Source organism: Callithrix jacchus, chromosome 2 (assembly GCF_049354715.1).
Source record: "Callithrix jacchus isolate 240 chromosome 2, calJac240_pri, whole genome shotgun sequence".
In the NCBI taxonomy this organism is placed as follows: domain Eukaryota; kingdom Metazoa; phylum Chordata; class Mammalia; order Primates; family Cebidae; genus Callithrix; species Callithrix jacchus.
In genome coordinates, this window is record NC_133503.1 from 164,272,830 (window position 1) to 164,297,432 (window position 24,603).

Below are 24,603 nucleotides of genomic sequence, written 5' to 3' on the forward strand. Positions count from 1 at the left end.
CTTTAGACTAGATATACTTTCTGAGATCTGGGGAAATGCACTTTTATTGCATTCCCTGCTTCAACATCGCTCAGCTTTTCTAAGTTTCCAAAAGGAGCACGGTGTCCTCCTTTTCTTGATTTTCATGACGCTATATGCTCCTGATTTTCCTGCTACTTCTACACCTACTTCTGATTGTCTTCCGTGGAATCATTTTTCTGCCCATCCCTTAAATGCTTTTGATTTTCTATCTTTTCTTCCCCCTCCTCAAAATCTTTCCAAGTGATCTTATTCACTTTCACAGCTCCCTTTGCTGTTTGTGATGACTTCTGACCAGCTCTCTGTCCTGAATATCAGACCTATACTTAACTGCCACTTGAGATCTCAATGCATGTGTTCCAAAGTCACCTCAAAATCAACATGTGTCAGACTGAACTTATCGTTCCATCTGGAAAGCCTTCACGCCTATCTTTCCAAGATAAGTGAATGATGTCCACCTACCAGAATACTGCTAGAAATCTAGGCATAATTCAGGGCCTCTTTCTTCCTCTCCTTCTACATCCAATTTATATCAGATGTCATTTTAGATGACATCTAGATTTCAGGTATCTTTCAGATATATATTCACTGCTGCTACTGCAGTTCAAGCAACCACTGTGCCTATGCTTGGTTTTTGTGGTTGGTTGCCTGTGCTTGTGGGGTATTGCTGGATTACTTCAGCAGCTCCTATTGCAATTTCTGCCCTTAGTGTTGCTCTCTCCCATCACTTGTCTCCACTGAAGGCAAACTACTTCTCTAAATCACGAATCTAATTATAGTATTCCCCCAGCTAACAGTTTTCAGTTATGTATTTCTTTTTATTTTCCATTTTTGTGGGTATATAGTAGGTATATATGTTTATGGGTAGATATATCAATACAGGGATGCAATGTGAAATAAGCATACTGTGAAAAATTGAGGTATCCACTCCCTCAAGCATTTACCCTTTGAGTTGCAAACAATCCAATGACGCTCTTTAAGTTATTTAAGTATAGTTACTATTGACTGTAGTCACCCTGTTGTGCTATCAAATAGTAGATCATAATTCTTTTTTCTGTGCTCATTAATCACCCCCACCTTCTCCACAGCTCCCCCACTATGCTTTCCAGCCTCTGGTAACCATCCTTCTACTATGTCAATGAGTTCAATGTTTTGATTTTTAGATCCCACAAATAAGTAAGAATACGTGATGTTTGTCTTTCTGTACCTGGCTTATTTCACTTAACATAAGGATCTTCAGTCCTATCCACGTTGTTGCAAAAGACTGAATATTATTCCTTGTTATGGATGAATAGTAGATGTACTAATGTACATTCCTACCAACAATGTACAAGGATTCCCTTTTCTCCATATCCTTTCCAGCATTTGTTATTGCCTGTTCCTGGATATAAACCTGTTTTGTTTTGTTTTGTTTTTTGTTTTGTTTTTGAGACAGAGTCTCGCTCAGTCACCAGGCGCCAGGCTGGAGTGCAGTTGCGTGATCTTGGCTCACTACAACCTCTGCCTCCCAGTTTCAAGCAATTCTCCTGCCTCAGCCTCCCGAGTAGCTGGAACTACAGGCTTGAATTACCATGTCCAGCTAATTTTTGTATTTTTAGTAGAGACAAGGTTTCACCATGTTGGCCAGTATGGTCTCAATCTCTTGACCTCATGATCTGCCCGCCTCGGCCTCCCAGAGTGGTGGGTTTACAGGCATGCACCACCGCGCCCGGCAGATAGAAACCATTTTAACTGGGATGATATGATATCTCATCGTAGTTTTGATTTGCATCTCTCTGATATAATGATGTTGAGCATCTGTTTATATGTCTGTCTGCCATTTGTATGTCTTCTTTGGATAAATGTCTGTTTAAATATATTGCCCATCTTTGAGTTCCTTATATATCCTGATTATTAATCTCTTGTCAGAGGGGTAATTTGAAGATATTGTTCTCCCATTCTATGGGTTGTCCCTTCACTTTTCTGATTGTATTTGCTGTGCACAGGCCTTTTAATTTGATGTGATTCTATTTGTCCATCTTTGCTTTGGTTGCCTGTGCTTGTGGGGTATTGCTGAAGAAATTTTTGCCCAGACCAATATCCTAGAGATTTTCCCAAGTTTTCTTACAGCAATTTCATAGTTTGAGGTCTTAGATTTAAGTATTTAATCCATTTTGATCTAAGTTTTGTATATGGTGAGAGATAGTGGCCAAGTTTTATTGTTTTGCCTATGGATATCCAATTTTCCTAGCACCACTCACCATAAATGTGTGAATTTGCTTCTGTAGTTACTCTTTCCTGTTGGTCTATGCCTCTGTTTTTATGCCAGAGCCATGCTGTGTTAGTATTTCTCTGTAGGATAATTTAAAGTAGTGTGATCCTTCCAGTTTTGTTCTTTTTGTTTAGAATAACTTTGGCTATGCTGGGTTTTTGTGGTTACACATAAATTTTAGGATTGCTTTTTCTATTTCTAAATGTCATTAGGATTGCTTTTTCTATTTCTGAATGCATTGAATTTGTAGATTGCTTTGAGTAGTATGGACATTTTAACAATATTGACTCTTTCAATCCATGAACATGGAATATTTTTTCATTTTTTGGTGTCCTCTTCAATTTCTTTTATCAGTTTTTTATAGTTTCCACTATAGGGATCTTCCACTTTTTCAGTTAATTCCTAGGTACTTAATTTGATGTATGGGGCTATTGTAAATGGGATTGCTTCTTTTATTTCTTTTTCACATTTTTCACTGTTGGCATATAGAAATGCTATTGATTTTTTATGTTGACTTTGTGTACTGTAAATGTACTGAATTTGTTTATCAGTTCCATTTTCATGTATTAGATACTATTTCTAAGTATGAGATTATATCATCTGCAACAAGGAACATTTGACTTTCTTTTCAATTTGGAAGCACTTTATATTTTTCTCCTATCTGATTGCTCTAGCTAGAAATTCCAGAACTATGTTGAATAACAGTGGTGACAGTTGGCATCCTTGTCATGGTCCAGATCTTAAAGGAAAAGCTTCCAGTTTTTCCCCATTCAGTATGATACTAGCTGTGGGTCTGTTGTATATGGTTTTTATTTTGTTGCAGTATGTTTATTCTATCCCCAGTTTTTTCAGAGATTTATCATGAAGGAATGTTGACTTTTATCAAATGCTTTTTTTCAGCATCACTTGAGATGATCATATGGTTTTCGTTCTTCTTTCTGTTGATATGATGTATCACATTAATTGATTTGCATATGTCAAACCATCCTTGCATCCCAGGGATAAATCCCAATTGGTGATGATAAATGGTCTTTCTAATGTATTGCTGAATTTAGTTTGCTAGTATTTTGTTAAGAATTTTTACATCAGTATTCATCAGCAATATTAGCCTGTAGTTTTTTGTTTGTTTGTTTGTTTGTTTTTAATGTGTCTTTGATTTTGGTATCAGGGTAATCCCTGCTTCATAGAGTTAGTTTAGAAATATTCCCTCCTCCTCTACCTTTCAAAATAATGTTTCTCAAAACAATTTGAGTACAATTGGTATTAGTTTTTATTTAAATATTTGGTAGAATTCAGCAGTCAAGACATAGGTCTCAGGGTTTTCTTTACTGGGAGACTTTTTATTATGGCTTTGATCTCATTACTTTTTTTTTATTGCATTTTAAGTTTGGGGTACATGTGCAGAACATGCAAGACAGTTGCATAGGTACACACATGGCAGTATGTTTTGCTTCCTTTCTCCCCTTTACCCACATTTGGCATTTCTCCCCAGGCTATCCCTCCCCACCTCCCCCTCCCACTGGCCCTCCCCTTTTCCCCCCAATAGACCCCAGTGTTTAGTACTCCCCTCTCTGTGTCCATGTGTTCTCATTTTTCATCACCCGCCTATGAGTGAGAATATGCGGTGTTTCATTTTCTGTTCTTGTGTCAGTTTGCTGAGAATGATGTTCTCCAGATTCATCCATGTCCCTACAAACGACACAAACTCATCATTTTTGATTGCTGCATAATATTCCATGGTGTATATGTGCCACATTTTCCCAATCCAGTCTATCATCATTGGGCATTTGGGTTCATTTCAGGTCTTTGCTATTGTAAACAGTGCTGCAATGAACATTCGTGTGCATGTGTCCTTATAGTACAACGATTTATAGTCCTTTGGATATATACCCAGTAATGGGATTGCTGGGTCAAATGGAATTTCTATTTCTAAGGCCTTGAGGAATTGCCACACTGTCTTCCACAATGGTTGAGCTAATTTACACTCCCACCAACAGTGTGAAAGTGTTCCTTTTTCTCCACATCCTCTCCAGCATCTGTTGTCTCCAGATTTTTTAATGATCGCCATTCTAACTGGCGTGAGATGGTATCTCAATGTGGTTTTGATTTGCATCTCTCTGATGACCAGTGAGGATGAGCATTTTTTCATATGATTGTTGGCCTCATATATGTCTTCTTTCATAAAGTGTCTGTTCATATCCTTTGCCCAATTTTGAATGGGCTTGTTTGTTTTTTTCCTGTAAAACTGTTTGAGTTCTTTGTAAATTCTGGATATCAGCCCTTTGTCAGATGGGTAAACTGCAAAAATTTTTTCCCATTCTGTTGGTTGCTGATTCACTCTAGTGACTGTTTCTTTTGCGGTGCAGAAGCTGTGGAGTTTGATTAGGTACCATTTGTTTATTTTGGCTTTTGTTGTCAATGCTTTTGGTGTTTTGTTCATGAAGTCCTTGCCTACTCCTATGTCCTGGATGGTTTTGCCTAGATTTCCTTTTGGGTTTTTATGGTGCCAGGTCTTATGTTTAAGTCTTTAATCCATCTGGAGTTGATTTTAGTGTAAGGTGTCAGGAAGGGGTCCAGTTTCTGCTTTCTGCACATGGCTAGCCAGTTTTCCCAACACCATTTGTTAAACAGGGAATCCTTTCCACATTGCTTGTTTTTGTTAGGTTTATCAAAGACTGTATGGTTGTAGATATGTTGTGTTGCCTCTGATGCCTCTGTTTTGTTCTGTTGGTCTATATCTCTGTTTTGGTACCAGTACAATGCTGTTTTGATTACTGTAGCCTTGTAGTATAGTTTGAAATCCGGTAGTGTGATGCCCCCCGCTGTGTTCTTTTTGCTTAGAATTGACTTGGCAATGCTGGCTCTCTTTTGGTTCCATATGAAGTTCATGGTGGTATTTTCCAGTTCTGTGAAGAAAGTCAATGGTAGCTTGATGGGGATAGCATTGATTCTGTAAATTACTCTGGGCAGTATAGCCATTTTCATGATATTAATTCTTCCTAACCATGAACATGGAATGTTTCTCCATCTGTTTGTGTCCTCTTATTTCTTTGAGCAGTGGTTTGTAGTTCTCCTTGAAGAGGTCCCTTACGTTCCTTGTGAGTTGTATTCCAAGATATTTTATTCTTTATGTAGCAATGGTGAATGGCAGCTCGTTCTTGATTTGATTTTCTTTAAGTCTGTTATTGGTGTAGAGGAATGCTTGTGATTTTTGCACATTGATTTTATATCCTGAGACTTTGCTGAAGTTGCATATCAGTTTCAGGAGTTTTTGGGCTGAGGCGATGGGGTCTTCTAGGTATACTATCATGTCGTCTGCAATAGAGACAATTTGGCTTCCACCTTTCCTATTTGAATACCCTTTATTTCTTTTTCTTGCCTGATTGCTCTGGCTAGAACTTCCAGTACTATATTGAATAGGAGTGGTGAAAGAGAGCATCCTTGTCTAGTGCCGTATTTCAAAAGGAATGCTTCCAGTTTTTGCCCATTCAGTGTGATATTGTCATAAATAGCTTTTATTACTTTGAGATACATTCCATCGATACCGAGTTTATTGAGGGTTTTTAGCATAAAGGGCTGTTGAATTTTGTCGAATGCCTTCTCTGCGTCAATTGAGATAATCATGTGGTTTTTGTTTTTGGTTCTGTTTATGTGGTGAATTACGTTGATAGACTTGCGTATGTTGAACCAGCCTTGCATCCCCGGGATGAATCCTAGTTGATCATGATGCATAAGTTTTTTGATTTGCTGTTGCAATCAGCTTGCCAATATTTTATTGAAGATTTTTGCATCTATGTTCATCATGGATATTGGCCTGAAGTTTTCTTTTCTTGTTGGGTCTCTGCCGGGTTTTGGCATCAGGATGATGTTGGTCTCATAAAATGATTTGGGAAGGATTCCCTCTTTTTGGATTACTTGGAATAGTTCCAGAAGGAATGGTACCAGCTCCTCTTTGTGTGTCTGGTAGAATTTGGCTGTGAACCCATCTGGACCTGGGCTTTTTTTGGGTGGTAGGCTCTTAATTGCTGCCTCGACTTCTGACCGTGTTATTGGTCTATTCATAGTTTCAGCTTCCTCCTGGTTTAGGCTTGGGAGGACACAGGAGTCCAGGAATTTATCCATTTCTTCCACGTTTACTAGTTTATGTGCATAGAGTTGTTTGTAATATTCTCTGATGATGGTTTGAATTTCCGTGGAATCTGTGGTGATTTCCCCTTTATCATTTTTTATTGCATCTATTTGGTTGTTCTCTCTTTTCTTTTTAATCAATCTGGCTAGTGGTGTGTCTATTTTGTTGATCTTTTCAAAACAACAGCTCTTGGATTTATTGATTTTTTGAAGAGTTTTTCATGTCTCAATCTCCTTCAGTGCAGCTCTGATCTCAGTTATTTCTTGTCTTCTGCTGGGTTTTGAGTTTTTTTGATCTTGCTCCTTTAGCTCTTTCAATTTTGACAATAGGGTGTCAATTTTGGATCTCTCCATTCTCCTCATATGGGCACTTATTGCTATATATTTTCCTCTAGAGACTGCTTTAAATGTGTCCCAGAGATTCTGGCATGTTGTGTCTTCGTTCTCATTGGTTTCAAAGAACTTCTTTGTTTCTGCCTTCATTTCATTGTTTATCCAGTCAACATTCAAGAGCCAGTTGTTCAGTTTCCATGAAGCTGTGCGGTTCTGGGTTGGTTTCTGAATTCTGAGTTCTAACTTGATTGCACTATGGTCTGAGAGGCTGTTTGTTATGACTTCAGTTGTTTTGCATTTGCTGAGCAGTGCTTTACTTCCAATTATGTGGTCAATTTTAGAGTAGGTGTGATGTGGTGCTGAGAAGAATGTATATTCTGTGGATTTGGGGTGGAGAGTTCTGTAAATGTCTATCAGGTTTGCTTGCTCCAGGTCTGAGTTCAAGCCCTGGATGTCCTTGTTGATTTTCTGTCTGGTTGATCTGTCTAATATTGACAGTGGAGTGTTAAAGTCTCCCACTATTATTGTGTGGGAGTCTAAGTCTTTATGTAGGTCATTAAGAACTTGCCTTATGTATCTGGGTGCTCCTGTATTGGGTCCATATATGTTTAGGATCGTTAGCTCTTCTTGTTGTATCGATCCTTTTATCATTATGTAATGTCCTTCTTTGTCTCTTTTGATCTTTGTTGCTTTAAAGTCTATTTTATCAGAGATGAGAATTGCAACTCCTGCTTTTTTTTTGCTCTCCATTTGCTTGGTAAATCTTCCTCCATCCCTTTATTTTGAGCCTTTGTGTATCCTTGCATGTGAGATGGGTTTCCTGGATACAGCACACTGATGGGTTTTGGATTTTTATCCAATTTGCCAGTCTGTGTCTTTTGATTGGTGCATTTAGTTCATTTACATTTAGGGTTAATATTGTTATTTGTGAATTTGATACTGCCATTTTGATGCTAGCTGGCTGTTTTGCCCGTTAGTTGTTGTAGATTCTTCATTGTGTTGACGCTCTTTAGCATTTGGTGTGATTTTGGAATGGCTGGTACTGGTTGTTCCTTTCTATGTGTAGTGCCTCTTTCAGGAGCTCTTATAAGGCAGTCCGGGTGGTGACAAAATCTCTGAGTACTTGCTTGTTCGCAAAGGATTTTATTTTTCCTTCACTTATAAAGCTCAGTTTGGCTGGATATGAAATTCTAGGTTGAAAGTTCTTTTCTTTAAGGATGTTGAATATTTGCCCCCAGTCTCTTCTGGCTTGCAGTGTTTCTGCTGAGAGATCTGCTGTGAGTCTGATGGCTTCCGTTTGTGGGTGACCCAACCTTTCTCTCTGGCTGCCCTTAGTATTTTCTCCTTTATTTCAACCTTGTTGAATCTGACGATTATGTGCCTTGGGGTTGCTCTTCTTGCGGAATATCTTTGTGGTGGTCTCTGTATATCCTGCATTTGAGTGTTGGCCTATCTTGCTAGGTGGGGGAAATTTTCCTGGATAATGTCCTGAAGAGTATTTTCCAGCTTGGATTCATTCTCTTCGTCACATTCTGGTACACCTATCAAACGTAGGTTAGGTCTCTTCACATAGTCCCACATTTCTTGGAGGCTTTGTTCATTCCTTTTTGCACATTTTTCTCTGATCTTGGTTTCTCCTTTAATTTCATTGAGTTGATCTTCGACCTCTGATATTCTTTCTTCTGCTTGGTCAATTCGGCTATTGAAAATTGTGCATGCTTCGCAAAGTTCTTGTATTGTGTTTTTCAGCTCCTTTAATTCATTCATATTCCTTTCTAAGTTATCCATTCTTGTTATCATTTCCTCAAATATTTTTTCATATCTTTTTTCAAGGTTCTTACTTTCTTTGCATTGATTTAATACATGTTGTTTTAGCTCACAAAAGTTTCTCATTATCCACCTTCTGAAGTCTAATTTCGTCATGGTCATTCTCCGTCCAGCTTTGTTCCCTTGCTGGTGAGGAGTTTTGGTCCTTTCTAGGAGGCAAGATGTTTTGGTTTCAAGTGTTTTCCTCCTTTTTGCTCTGGTTTCTTCCCATCTTTGTGGATTTATCCACCTGTCATCTGTGTAGTTGCTGACTTTTCAACTGGGTCTCTGAATGGACACCCAGATTGTTGATGATGAAGTATTTCTGTTACTTGGTTTTCCTTCTACCAGTCTAGCCCCTTCGCTGTATGACTGCTGAGGTCCACTCCAGGCCCTGCTTGTCTGGGGTGCACCTATAGCAGCTGCGGAAAAGCGAGGGATGCTACCAGTTTCTTTTTCTGCTATCTTTGTCCCAGAATGATGCCTGCCAAATGTCAGTCTTTTGGATATAGAGGGGTCAGGGAGCTGCTTGAGGAGACAGTCTGTACTTTATAGGTGCTCAAGTGCTGAGCTGTGAGCTCTGTTGTTCATTCAGGGCTGTTAGGCTGCTATGTTTAATTCTGCTGGAACAGAACTCATAAGAAAACCCTTTTTTTTCTCAGATGCTCTGTCTGGGGGGTTGGGGCTTTATTTTTGAGTGTCCATTGTGCTGCCCTGCCCAGCTAGGAGGCAGTCTAGTCACTATTTGCCTGCCGAGGCTCCGCCCTGCTGGTGTGAGGTTCGCCCTGTTGCTGCAGGCTCTGCCCTTCTGCTGCGGTTTCCACCCTGCTGCCACGGGCTACGCCCTGCAGTGGAGTCTCTCTGTTGTAGCGGGTTCCCTCGGCAATGGCAGGCTGCGTCAGCAATGGGCGTGTACCTCAGTATGGGCCGGTTGCCTCGGTAATGGTGGACGCACCTCCCCCACGGAGCTGCGCTCTCAGGGAACCTCTCCACCGGGAGCATTTGGAATTGCCATTTTGTTTGTCGCACTGCGCTACCCCAAATGCTGTGTCCCTGGAATCTCCTGGACTGGCTCACTGTCCAAGTCCCATTCAGTCTCAAGTTCAACCCTCTCAAGTCTCAGGTTGCCGGTTCAACAGGGCACCCAGACCAGTGCGCTTTGTGCAGAGCGCTGTGTAGCGCCACTGTGCTATGGTGCGGGCCTCCACCACACTGGCTGCCGCCTACACCAGCCAAAACCTTTGCCTGGCATCCCGCGTCTCTTTTATACCTTGGTATTTCCCCGTTCTTTGGGCAACAAAGATCTGTCTGGAAATGTGGCCTTGACTCACCCTCTCCATGCATGCACTGAGAGCTTCAATCCTGGGTTGTTCTCACAGCACCATCTTGAGTCCTCCCCCTGATCTCATTACTTTTTATTGGTCTGTTCAGGTTTTCCATTTTTTCCTAGTTCAATCTTGGTAGGTTATGTCTAGAAATTTGTTCATTTCTTCTAGGTTTTCCTGTTTATTGGCATGTAGTTGCTCATAGTAGCCACTAATGGTCTTCTGAATTTCTGCAGTGTCAGTTGTAATGTCTCCTTTTCCATTTCTGATTTTATTTATTTGTATCTTTCTTTTTCTTACTATGGCTAAAGGTCTTTCCATTGTGCTTAACTTTTCAACAAATGAAAATTTTGTTTCATTTATCTTTTGTATTTTGTTCATTTCAATTGCATTTATTACCATTCTGATCTTTATTATTTCTTCTAATTTGAGATTTGATTTGCTCTTGGATTTCTAGTTTTTTAAGATGCATCATTAGGTTGTTTATTTGATTTTTTTTCTCTTTTTGGACATAGGCACTTGTAGCTATAAAATTCCTTCTTAGTACTGCTCTTGCTGTATTCCACAAGTTTTGGTGTGTTGTGTTTCCATAATTATTTGTTTCAGGAAATTTTTCAGTTTCCTTCTTAATGTCTTCATTGACCCACTGGTCATTTAGGAACATATTGTTTAATTTCTATGTATTTGTATAATTCCCAAAATTCCTCTTGTTATCAATTTCTAGTTATATCCCATTGTGGTTAGAGAAGATGTTTCATATTATTTAGATTGTTTTGAATGTCTTAAGATGTGTTTTGTGACCTAAAATATTGTCTATCCTTGAGAATGATCCATGTGCTGAGGAAAAAAATGTTTATCCTGCAGCTCTTGGATGAAATGTTCTGTCAATATCTATTAGATCCATTTGGTTTATACTGCAGATTTCTTTGTTGATTTTCTGTCAGGAAGATCTGTCCAGTACTGAAAGTAGGGTGTTGAGGTCTCTGGCTATTATTGTATTGGGGGCCTATTTCTCTCTTTAGCTCTAAAAATATTTATTGTATATATCTGGGTGCTCTAGTGTTGATTGCATATATATTCACAATTGTTATATCCTCTTGCTGAATTGAACCCTTTATCATGACTCAGTGACATTATTTGTCTCATCTTACAGTTTTTGTCTTGAAATTTATTTTGTCTGATACAAGTATTGTAACTCCTGCTTTTTTGTTTGCTCGATTCCATTGGCATGGAATATCTTTTTCCATCCCTTTATTTTCAGTCTATGTGTGTCTATGCAGGTGATGTGTATTTCTTGTAGGCAATAGATCACTAGGTCTTGTTTTTCATCCATTAAACCAAGCTATGTCTTTTGATTGAAGTGTTTAGTCTATTTACATATGTTATTATTGATAAGAACTTACTCATAGCATTTTGTTATGTGTTTTCTCGTTGTTTTGTGGTCTTCTCTTTTTCCTTCCTGTCTTCCTCTAGTGAAGATGATTTTCCTTGGTGATAGGATTTCATTATTGCTTTTTATTTTTTGTGTATCCATTGTATGTTTTTGGTTTGAGGTTGCTAGAAGGAGTGCAAATACTATCTTATAACACATTATTTTAACTTGATAGTAACTTAACACTATTTGCCTAAGTAAACAAAAAGTAAACTAATAAAAATATTCCTTAACTTCATCCTTTTTTTAAGCTCTTTATTGTTTCTACTTATATCTTATTGTACTGACTGTGTCTTGAAAATTTGTTTCGTCTATCCACTGAGGATAAGAGTAGTTTACATACAATAGTGACAGTGGTGTAATAGTCTGTGTTTTTCTGTGTACTTACCATTATCAGTAAGTTTTATACCTTTGACTGATTATTTACTGCTCATTAATGTCCTTTTCTTCTTGAAGTACTCCCTTTAACATTCTTGTGGGGCAGGTCTGGTGTTGATGAAATCCATCAACTTTTGTTTGTCTGTGAAAGTCTTTATTTCACCTTCATGTGTGAAGGAAAGTTTTGTCAAATATCCCACTGTAGGGTAAAAGGTTTTTTTTCTTCAGTACCATAAATATGTCATGCCATGCATTTCTTGCATTCTTTTGCTTGGATAGTAATAGTTTTCTTTAAGTTTGGGAAGTTCTCTTTGAATAAACATTCTTTTAATAAACCCCTATGTCTTTCTTATCCACTTATTTAAGACCAGTAACTCTTAGATTTGCCTTTTTGAGTCTATTTTCTGGATGCTGTAGGCATGCTTCATTGTTTTTTATTCTTTTTTTATTTTGTCTCTTCTGTGTATTTTCAAATACCCTGTCTTCAAGGTTACTGTTTCCTCTAGTTGATCCATTCTATTAAAGGACTCTGATGCATTCTTTAGTATACCAATTGTATTTTTCAGCTCAAGAATTTCTGCTTAACTGTTTTTAATTATTTTAATATCTTTGTTGAATTTATCTGATAGAATTGTGAATTCCTTCTCTGTGTTATCTTGAATGTATTTGAGTTTTCTCAACATAGCTATTTTGAGTTCTTTGTCTGAAAGATGACATATCTCTGTTTCTCCAGGATTAGTCCCTGGTGGCTTATTTAGTCCATTTGGTGAGGTCACATTTCCCTGGATGGTGTTGATGCTAGTTAGATATTCTTCAGTGTCTGGACATTGAGGAGTCAGGTATTTATTCCAGTCTTTGCTGTGTGAGCTTATTTGTAGCCATCCTTCTCAGGGTAGACTTCCAGAAATTGGAAAGATGTGGATGTTTTGTTCAAGCTGTATCTGCCTCAGGGGGCACCCCAAGACCAGTAATGCTGTGATTCCTGCCGACTTGTAGATGTACCACCTTGATGGTCTTGGTTCAGATATGGGAGAATTCTCTAAATTACCAGGCAGAGATTTGTTTTCTTTTCTTACTTTCTCCCAAACATACAGTCTCCTACATAATTTTGTAACACCTAAACCTGGCGATGGGGTGACACAGCACCTCTGTGGCCACTGCCACTATGACTGGGCTGGGTCAGATCTGAAGTCAGCAAAGCACTGGGTCTCATGCAAGGCCTGCTGTAACCATTCCCTGGCTACTGCATATGGTTTCTCAAGGCCCTGGGACTGTACAGTCAGCAGGTGGCAAAGCCAGCCAGGTCTGTATTCTTCCTTTCAGGATGGCAAGGACCTCCAAGCCCTGGGTGGGTCCAGAAGTGCCATCTGGGAGTCAGGGAGTAGAGTCAAAAACCTTAGAAGTCTATCTGGTATCCTATTATATTGCAGCTGAGCTGACACTAACAACACAAGACACAGTCCTTACCACTCTCCCCTCCCCTTTCCAAAGGTACGGGAGCCTCATCCTATAGCTACTGCCACCCTAGTCATGATGAGTACTTCCAGACAACCACTGATGTTCCCATAAGGGCCAAGATCTCTTAAGTCTGCTTCTGGTAGATGCTGCCTAGTTTGAGACTCACCATTCAGGGAAGTGGGCTCCCCTGGGCAGATCCAGAAATGCCATCCAACAGTCAAGTCCTTGGAATCAAGGACTCCAGGAGTCTGCTTGGTGGTCCACCCACCATGGCCATGTTGGTACCTAAGGTACAAGACAAAGTCCCCTTTACTTTTCCATCTGCTTTTCTCAAGAATAAGGAGTTTCTCCCCAAAGCCACTATAGCTAGTAATGTGCTGAGTCTTACTTGCCAGCAAGTCTCAGAGGTTCACCCAAGGCCCAAGATGTAGTACCTGGTTATCTCTGCTGGTTATTTGGGGCTTAAGGGCTCTTCAGTTAGTGGGTGATGAAAGCTGGCAGGTCTAGGTCCTTTTCTTACCCTAGGACAGAAGGTAACAGCGGGTTACCTTCTGTCTTAGGGTGTGTCTGGAAATGTCATCTGGGAGCTAGGACCTGGAACAGGGACCTCATGACTCTCACTGGTGTCCTATCCTGCTGTGGCTGAGCTGGTATTCAAGAGGCAAGATAAAAATCTCACCACTCTTCTCCCTCTTCTCTCAAGTGGAGGAAAGGGGTATCTTTTGAAACAACAAGCAGTGCAGCCTGGGTTTAGGGGAGAGATGATGCCAGCACTCCCTTGGTTACCCAAGCTGGTATCTTAGTATGAACTCACCTAAGAGTTGCAGTTCTGATTACCTAGACTGCCTTTCAAATGTACTTGGAGACAAAGAACACTGTAGCCCTCTGTGGTGAGGTTTGCAGGCACTCATGTTCTGACTGCTGGGATCTGCGACTCCCCTCTGGCTAGGCCTGGTTTAAATATTCTCTGTGTGACCAGGCATCAGCTGAGTTAGGACTGGTTTTCATTTCTGCTCTAACAGGACAGCACTGAGTTCAATGACTCACAATTACTGTGTTCTCCCTTCCTCAGAGCCCAGAGATACTCTCCACACCAGGCCATTGCTGGTGGGGGTTGAGAGGGATGGAGTCAGTGATTCAGGACTGCTTTTTCTATTTTTTAGTAGCATTTTCAGTGATATCAAGTTAGATCCAGATACTATAGGTGCTGACCTGATTTTTGGTTCTTATGAAGGTGGTTTTTTTTTTTTTTTTTTTTTTTTTTTTTGCTATATAGATAGTGTTAATTTTGTATACCTGCAGAAGAGATGATGTCCTTGCAGGGGGATGTGGAGCCTTCTGTTCCAGCATCTTGCTCAGCTTCCCAATTCAGTTGTAATATATTTCTCAAGGCTCTCTATTGTCTGGGTTTTTTTCTCTTTAACATCTTTAAAAGTGCCTTACCACAAGATGGATTCAAGATTTAAAAATAATACCTAAAACCATAAAAATCCTAGAAGAAAACCTAGGCAATACCATTCAGGGCATAGGCATAGGCAAGGATTTCATGACTAAAATACCAAAAGCAATGACAACAAAAGCCAAAACAGACAAATGGGATCTAATTAAACTAAAGCATTTCTGCACAGCAAAAGAAACTATCTTTAGAGTGAACAGGCAACCAAAAGAATGTGAGAAGAGTTTTGCAATCTACCCATCTGACAAAGGGCTACTATCCAGAATCTATAAAGAACTCAAATTTACAAGAAAAAAACAACACCATCAAAAAGTGGGCAAAGGATATGAACAGACACTTCTCAAAAGGAGACATTTATGCAGCCAACAGGACATGAAAAAAAGCTTATCACTGGTCATTAGAGAAACGCAAACCAAAACCACAATAAGATATCATCTAAAGCCAATTAGAAGGATGATCATTAAAAAATCAGGCAACAACAAATGCTAGAGAAGATGTGGAGAAATAGGAATGCTTTTACACTGTTAGTGGGAGTGTAAATTAGTTCAACCATTGTGGAAGACAGTGTGGTGATTCCTCAAGGATCTAGAAATAGAAATACTAATTGACCCAGCAATCCCATTTTGGGATTTACAATCCCAAAGGATTATAAATCATACTGTTATAAAGACACATGCACACATATGTTTATTGTGGCACTGTTCACAATAGCAAAGACTTAGACTGGATAGAGAAAATGTGGCACATATACAGCATGGAATACTATGCAGCCATAAAAAGGGATGCATTCATGTCCTTTGCTGGGACATGGATAAAGCTGGAAACCATCATTCTCAGCAAACTAACACAAGAACAGAAAACCAAACACCAAATGTTCTCACTCATAAATGGGAGTTGAACAATGAGAACCCATGGACACAGGGAGGGGAACATCACACTCCAAGGGGGTTTGGGAGGGATAGCGTTAGGAGAAATACCTAATGTAGATGATGGGTGCAACAAACCACCATGGCACGTGTATAACTATGTAACAAACCTGCACATTTATGTACCCCAGAACTTAAAGTATTTTCTTTAAAAACTACCTTACCTTTCTTATACAACTTCTTCCAGGTTTTTCAACTCTCCTCTCTTTCCCCTTTTTTCTCTTCCTCTCTCCCTCTATTTCATCCAGGGATTTAATGTTCATATGTATTTCCCTCAAACTTCCTTTTTAAAACACAATCATGTCTCTGACCTTTTTGTTTATCCTTTTTGTCATGGAAACCTGTCTTCCTGCCCTAAGTTATAGTAGTTCTCATTCCAATATGCTTCCAGAAGATGCTGGACATCATCATTTACATCTCCTGTATCTGTCTGCCTGGATCCCTTGCTCCTAAGCACATGCTATGACTCTGTCAATAAATGAAAAAATGGTACTTCCTCTGCCTGAAAATGCATCGCATAATCCTCCATCTACCATCCCACCTCTGACTTTTAACCAGCTACATCTTCCTAATCTTACAATATTTATTTTACGGGTCCTTCTGAAAGGTTTTTCTCCATTTGCCAGGCTATGCTAGGTGACTGTCCACTATTATCTCATGATTATGAATTGAGCTCTTACAGTGAAAGTCAAATCGCACCACTCCTCGGCTCAAGATACTTCAAAGGCCCCCTATTTTACTCTGAGTGAACATCAAAACTTTTGCAATGGCCTAATGTGCCCTACAGAATCTGCCACCTTTTCCTCATTATCTTCATTTTAGACTACTCTCTTCTTTTCTCTAAACTTAGACATACTACCCCTTTAGTGCCAAGGCAATAGCTGGGATGCTTTCCCTAGATAGCGACATGACTAACTCCTGTGTCTCCTTCACACCTTTGCACAAATGTCCCTTAATCAATGAGGCCTATTAAACTATCCTATTTTAAAATGCAATCTGCATCACCCTCCCCACCTGCAGATTCCTAATCTTCCTTTCTTTGCTCCATTTTTATAGCACATACTCTCTCCTATCCAATTACACATTTTTATGACTACTGTTTATCGTCTGCTTCTCCTTATGAGAATGTAAGTAAGCTCCACAAGGAAAGATATTTTTATCTGTTTTTTTCACTTGAGTTCTCCAGGTGCCTACAGAGATGACTGGAACTTAATAGGTGCCCAGTAAATGTGTCCGAAGGAATGAGCCCTGATTGTATGTGCTACAATTTCTTGCCTGCCTACCACCAAACTATTAACTTTTTGAAGGCAGGGAATTTTACTGTTATGTCTATTTACAATATGTTAGCACATTTCCTCATAATGGTGGGTTTGTAATAAATGTTTGCTAAGTTGTATGTGTTCATCTCTGACCTCCCCACTCCATAGTTTTGCAGGGTTTGTGATGACACCACGTCAAATCAGAATACAAACGCAATAATGTTGTTTTCTTAGTAGGAAAGCGTTATTATAAACTATCACAGTATCTGGGATCTGCGAGATGAGGACACCAATATAGTGAATATTGCTCCTGCTGAGTTTCTTCAAAATTTAAGAAATCGCCAGAGTCTATTTTACCTTTTCCCCCTTCTGTACCTATACATGAAACATTTATTTTAATAAGCTGAGACTAAAGCGAAGCCTGAGAATTGTAGAGCCTGAAAAATAGTATCTTACCTTTTGTGATTTTTCTTTTTGTTTCCTTTCTCAGAGCTCTTCCTGCCATGATGCAGTGGGTCCGCACCCAGAAGCCAGGAGAGAGTGGCATCAATATTGTCACTGCCGATTTTGTAGAACTTGGTGACTTTATCAGCACGGTCATAAAGCTCAACTATGTCTTTGATGAAGGAGAAGCCAACACTTGATAACACTACTTGGAGTTTCCATGAATAAGACGGAGAAGACTCATTGTATTAGGCATTATCTGTAAACATTCTGATCTTCCTATTCTAGTGAGTCTCTGAAGGGAATAGGGCTGGTAGTAGGTGGGAAAAGGGGAAAACTATTTCTTCATTGATTACAAGCATATTCTTCATGACTATAAATATTTCATTTCCCATTTGATGAGTGAAATCTACTTCTAGTGTTAGGGATAAAAAAAAAAAACAAAAACCAGTAAATTTGTTTTTCAGAATTAGTCTTTGTAACGTAGAACTCATGAGTGTTTACTTGATTAGGTTCTCTACTTTCATTCTAAGGCTCCTACACTGTCTGTACCCTGAACCTTTCTGCTCCCTCTGTTGCTCGCTCTTTTTAATCAGATGCTGTATGGAAATCAAAACAATTGGATGCCCAACATTTTGTATATTACATTGTTGTCTTAAAATGTATTTGTTTTGTGGAACTTGGTATAATACTCTGTGGTCATCCACAGTTGGGCAATCATAGCCATCTTTTGCTCATAGAAAATCTGCATCAAATCAGTTTTCATGCATCAGTAATATTGGAGGTCATAATCAGTGATTTTTGTTATATGAAAATAATAGTGTTTCACAGTATTTCTATTTAAGGCAGCTATAATTATAGGATAAAAACATTTTTGGAAGAACTGTGAATGCCAACTTGAGAAGAAAAAAATTGTTGAGGGGTGAAAGAGATGGATGGCATTTTAACTTGGCAATCTCTTGAATATTTACTGGCCCTGCAAGTGTCCAGTAAATAATAAGGTATGACAAGTATGTTAAAATTGAAAACTCTGAAAACAACTCTTTAAACATCCCTCTTAATGACTCCTTTGATTATTATAAAAAAAGAAAAAAGGAAAAAAAGACTGCAAGCTTTCCTGCCAATTGGGGATTTCCAAATATTTAATCTTAACTCCATATTTTAAGGAAGATTTTTCAAGAAACTTCAAGTTTTTGACTTGATGAAATAGAGAGGCTGGTAGAAGGAGTTAGAGCAATGTTTTTGAAATTATGTCCATGAAATTACAGGGTTCTGTGAAATATCTTTACAAAACTTGAAATCTATGAGATGTGAGTGGACCTCTTTAAAGTTGGCAGTGAATCCTCACATCTGAGTTTCATCCTATTTGAGGGATGAGAGGCAAAATTTTCACACACAGTTTCTACAACCTAACATTTAATCCTCTGTGTCTACTGGGAAGAACAATGACACAGCCTGAGTGTTGCTTCTGACTTGGTGTCTTTGTGATATTTGACAACTCTAAAAAATAAAAAAATCTTAGTAAGAGCACAATAATCCTTGCCTATGTACATCACAAGAATATTGTGAGGTATTTATAAAAATTATAAAATTTGATGAAATTCTTACAATTATGAATTATTTTCATATTTAGAAATAATTACACCTCAATAGTCTCCTAGGACAATACAGTCCATGCAAAGTAGGGTCATAGAGAAATAAAAGCATGCCCTCAGCTTTTTAAATGTAGCACATATGGCTTCATCTCTTAGATAAGGAAATAATTGAATTCAAGATTACATATGTCAAGATCATAAATAATCGAGTTGATTTCAAAATTATAAATACTTATGATCAGAAAATAGTACTAATTAGCAATTAAAGGGAGGAAACAAAATTGTTTAAACTGAAGAGAATGTTTATGAGGGTGTGCTACCTGTGGTAGACCAAACAGCATACATGTACACACAAAATTGTGTTTATACATTCGGGTTGTGTGTACACATCTTGCCATATACAATATGCCAACATATGCCCACTCCTGTGCAAGCATACAGAGTCAAACATACACAAACACACGGAGATACAGACACAGTACAATTCTTTTTAAATGAAAACATTAATATTAAATAATTTAAAGACTAAAACCCTTAATGTGTGAAAAAGAGTAATAAGACCTTTGAGAGTAGATGATCACATTAAAATATTTTTGTAAAAAATTCTATGTAAGACTTCATTATTTTCAAAATATATTTCTTCTTTCCACTTTCTTCCCTTGCAGTTTTGTTATCTTTCTGTTTCTTACACCTGTTCTTTATGTGCAAATGTATATGAATCCTTGCAAAATGATTAGAATTACTGAAATGCATGTCCCACAAATTTGGTTTTTAGGCAGACTTTTTCCTCAAACTGGCTATTCATTCATCCTTCAGGAGGATCTTTAGCCAAGCTTATTTGCAGTGACACATAAATTTAATTTTATAAATATAATGGAAAACAGATTTTTCATCTTATTAATGAATAAAATATAGAGGTAATTATGTTGTATTTTCTTGAACCTAGATACTTTCTTACAGTGTTTGCTTAGAATTAACTTTGTCCTATTTGTCAACTGGGTGCTGGAAAAAAACATGATAAAGTTTTAGAATAATTGTGTAGATTTTTAACTAGGGAAAGCTTTGTATTGCTGCTAATAATGACAAGCACCCAGAAACCTTGTTAGACAAAAGGCACTTTCAAGCCAATGCTGTGGTTTCCACTGGACATACAGTGCCTATGTAGCAGGCACTGAGAGTAAATGGACTTGCCTTAATTTAGAAAGGAGGTAAGAGGTAGAAGGGAACCATGGGTCCTCCAGTTAGATGGGGAGTTTACTAAGAGAGAGTCCTTGGAAAGGGGAATGGAGAGAGGGTACCTTTGAGTGTCTTCTGTCCATTAGCCCTGCCCTGGAGCACATTTGTTACTTCCAAAAGTAACAAATGGTGATATACAATCAAAGATTACCCTCAGCCTATGCTCCTTTGTCTTAGCTGGGCTCTGTCTTTTCAGAGTTTGTAGCACAAGGGCTACACACCGGCCCCAAGATGGCAGTAGACACAGCTTGGTGCACTTTTTGTTTTGCTTGTTTCTTAAGACTATTTCACAAGTCCTGCGAGGCAACAAAACAAAACCACCAGACAAATAAAATCTAACTTTTACCCTATCTACAGCAGAAAATCAAAGGAGTGGGTGGGATGAGAGAAGATATGCAAAGAACAACATTTTTAAGTTTGCTTTCCTGTCTGTGATTTTCAAGGACTAAAATAACAAAAATGTCTTCTGCCATCATCATTTATGTCTCCCTATTTACTACACAGTCACGTAAATGCAGAGAATGAGGAGGCATCTTTTAAAAGCCTTAGGATATTCATATGATGACCTCAATATTTACTTTCAGCCATACTGGGAAAACTTACTTTTCATGGAGTGCCACCTAACAGTGAATGTATTGGAGTATAAAATGTTTGGCATGTATACACCTATATGTGCGCACGCACACACACACACAGAATGCACACTTCACACACGTACACTTATTCAAGTTGAAACTGTACTCGAATCAATCTGATTCTACTGCCATTTCTACTTTTAAAATCAATTTCTCCTACATTAGTAGATACAAATCTAATTTAAGTATTTATTTAAGAGGAGAAAAGTAACTAGAAAACCAATGAAAAGTGAGACTTTCAGAAATAGAAAATGCCTGGCCTAACAATTTATCTACATTGTCAATTACACTTCAAATTAGAGAATCCAAGATGGACTTGAATATAAATCACACACACACACACACACACACACACACACCCCACACACACATCTTCACTTAAACTTGTTTTAAGTTCTTTGAAGTTCGAACATGTTTTTACCCAGGGTTATTTTCTTCAGGTTCTTCCTTGTTAGGATTCCAGACTGGAAAGTTGGAAGTCTCAGGAAATGCATGTTTCCATGAGTTTTTTAGTTTCACAGTTTTACAGATCCAACAACACAATCTTTTAATCTTTGGTCGCTCAACCAAACAGGAGCTCCATAGGCAGAGTGCTCACACTTTGAATTGCTAATAGAAAATAATGCACAGTGTCCTCAGGATATGATAAACAAGGTTTGTAAGAGCATTTTATTTTATAGCACTTTAGTCTTTTCAGCTAGATTTCAGTGACACCATGGTGTAAATGCTATATTTGCCATAACTTATTGGTGGCTCCTGTGTTACATACAGTTTTAAATAATGCTCTTAATTGTTTTCCCAATGATAATGATAAAATGTTCTGTAGAATTTGTAAAACATGTCAATTGAATCTGTTGAAAATTGTGTAATTGTTCTTTTAATTGTGATACTATTTTGTAGATATTAGCTTTAAATGTATATTTGTATGAGTCAAAAGTATATGCTTGTATGTGGTATGTGTGTGTAAGTATATATCTTATCAAAAATCAAACTTATCCTAAAGAAAAAGGGCACATTGTGACCAGCCTTAATTTATTAACACTTTTTTTGTTGTTGTTGCAATTTGGATTTAAAACTGAAACTGAAATTAATGTTTTTGTTAAAAATAGCTTCTTTTAATTTTATGAGGAATGTGCTTTAGAACCTATCTGTGTTCCCACAAGCAAACTGTCCAGCTTGTGAGGCACCCCATGCTTTTTGAAATAGTCAAACATCAATTAACTTATTAATGATGTCATCATACAGACTAATTTGTTTTCATCAGCAACAAAACCAGTGCACCTCTAAAATTGCCCTTCCCAACTTGGCACCCATTTTTCTTTAATAAGTTTTCCATGAAAAATGGTTTCTCCAAACCATTACTTTTAGAAGTTCTATTTTCTCAAGTAAAATGAACTCCCTTGGTGTTATGGGAGTTTTTAAAGGCCCATCCATACTAGGTGGTTCCAACATGGTTCTCTTCTCAAAAAAAGCAAGCCGGAAACCCTCACACTTTTCCTGTCTGCCCCACATGTAGTCTAGCAATAGAAAATTCATGACTAACAAGGATCTACACATGTGGTCATGCTTGAAGCAAAACTTCTGTGACCTTCTCTGGGCTTGGCATTTTGGTACAGAATATTAATTAACTTACTATTTCCTTTCTTTCTCTATTGTTAGTTATTCCTTCTCAGTATTTAGGGTTGCCAGGTAAAATACAGGATACCCCGTGAAGTTTAAATTGCAGATAAACAAGATTTCTTTAGTGTATTTCTCATATATTTTATCAGACATACTTTCACTTTTAAAAAAGTTTATCTGAAATTCAAAGTAACTGGGTATGTCCTATATATTTTTTCCTAAATCTTATAATTCTATCCACACTGCCTTTCTATCTTTTTCAGCTGGTATAAGGGGTGAGATCTAGCTCCCTCCATACTCCTGTGTTCAGACACCTCATGAATATCTGCAGACATAATGTCCTTCAAGAAGGAAAATATTGGTCAGCTCCAGGTCCTGAAAATGCTTTTTGAAGGACCAACTCGAATACAGATGGGATAATCAAGCAAATATCTTCATAAGATTAATGCCACCATGTTCAACATTTCCCTTTGCCAGCCTGTTGTGAGGTCCAAGTTTCCCCATTAATCCCTTTTGCAGCATTTCCCAGTAACTGGGACAACCAAAAACACGCCAACATATTATAAATGCTCCTGAAAAGTGGCAGCACCCCACTAACTAGTACCAGGACCTCTTTTAAATTCAATTTCTTTTTTCTTTCAGAGAGGTAACAAACTAATTCATTATTCCCTTCATTAACACTTTACCACAAATTATTTTCATCAGGTTAAAACTCGCCATCTACGGAATTGTAGAAAAGGTGGCATAGGAAGGAACTGTCTTCACTGCTGGAAGAACAGGAGAGTCTGAGGTATAGACACTGCCCTGGTGACCTCCCCTTAGGACATTGCTGGGGGGCAGGGGAGGCAGGCTGCGGGACAGAATGTCACCCTGACATGAAGCTATCACCTGGCAGAGAGACTTGTCAAAGCAAATGATAACAACCAGCACTTTTTTTGGAATTGAAAACCCAAGAAGCCTCAAAATAAGAACAGTGACATCAGAGGCTAGTTTCTAAAGCAGAGCAGAAAATAGAACCATGTTGGAATTCCTAACTTCTAGCTTTCAAATACTGTTATTTCCAACAGTGAATCCTTGACAGAGCCTGAATGTAGATGGATTTTTGAAACATTTTTGGTAGCTACCTCCTCTCTTGAAATTTCCTATAAGTGGCATAGGAAAATCCAAATCCCTTAATATAACATGTCCATCTCATGACTCCTGCTTACACACAATTGTGTTGATTTTCTTCATTTCTGGAGGATGGGAATTTGCAGAGCTGGTGACATTTCCTTCATTACACACCAGAAATTCACCAGAGAGAGACAGATCTGTGCCTTCTCTTTTTAGGATCTGGTCATTGATACTTTAATAAACGTGGTGTAAAGAAAATCCATGCCTACAGTCTGTATAGCAAATGTGAATTTTTTTTAATAAGATTGTGTTCTTAATGCAAAAAAGTTTATTTGTATTCAGTGAAATGCCTAATAAAGTCCTGGTACCAATTATCTTTATTTATTATTTTAATATTCATCAGTGCTTCATTATAAGCTCAAAAATGGATCCCTTAAATAGGGCATGATTCACAGCATCAGAAAATATAATTCTTTTTTAACAATGTGAATCATCGTATTAGGGTTTTCACCATAAATATGTATATATAATCTACCAATAAAGGCAATGCTGTGATTGCAACTATATAAAAGTTCGGTATCTGATGTCCAATACACTTCTGATAGTATAAAGAAGTCCCATATCAGTGTAGCAATATTATAGTAACATAATATATTAACATTATAAAACACTATTTCAGAGTTAAAAGATTTGGGTGAAGGAAATCTATCTACTTTCCTTGAGCCTGCATGGTACCTGACACATGAGACATTATTTCTGAAGTGGAATTGCCTTTATATTTCACCAAGTAAACCCTACCTGCTGGGGTTTAAATCATACTTAAAATTTAAGCATTGTAATAGTATTACAAAAAGAGTGAGGCAAATAAATATGGTCCAAGATGATCTTTGGGGCTGAGCATAGACATGACCCCGCCTCAAAGACTCTACTAATATACATTAGTAGATTCATGACATTAGAAGATTTCTATTTATAAAGCTGTAATGATTTCTATATTCAAGAAGTAGTGTATGTCTGCAAATAATACTTCACATAACTCTATCTGTGTGTCCTTAAAATAATGTTGCTGTAGCTTCATCAGAGCTGTTATTCATTTGTCATTCAGCAAACATTTGCCTACTTTGTGGCGGGCTCCCTACTAAGCACTATAAAACAGTTTTTAAAAGTTTCCTAGGAAAATGGACAAAGTA

At 38.1% G+C, this 24,603-nt stretch overlaps 1 protein-coding gene across 1 annotated transcript in view; it reads left to right on the forward strand.

The window, feature by feature from the left end:
• Nucleotides 1–23,787, forward strand: part of PLCXD3 (phosphatidylinositol specific phospholipase C X domain containing 3) — a 212,505-nt gene extending 188,718 nt beyond the window's left edge. Inside the window, exon 3 of the mRNA XM_002745023.6 lies at nt 17,261–23,787. Within this exon, the coding sequence (XP_002745069.1) occupies nt 17,261–17,414 (154 nt within the window). The 3' untranslated portion in view covers nt 17,415–23,787. The remainder of the gene's footprint in view (nt 1–17,260) is intronic.
• Nucleotides 23,788–24,603: the final 816 nt, after the last annotated feature.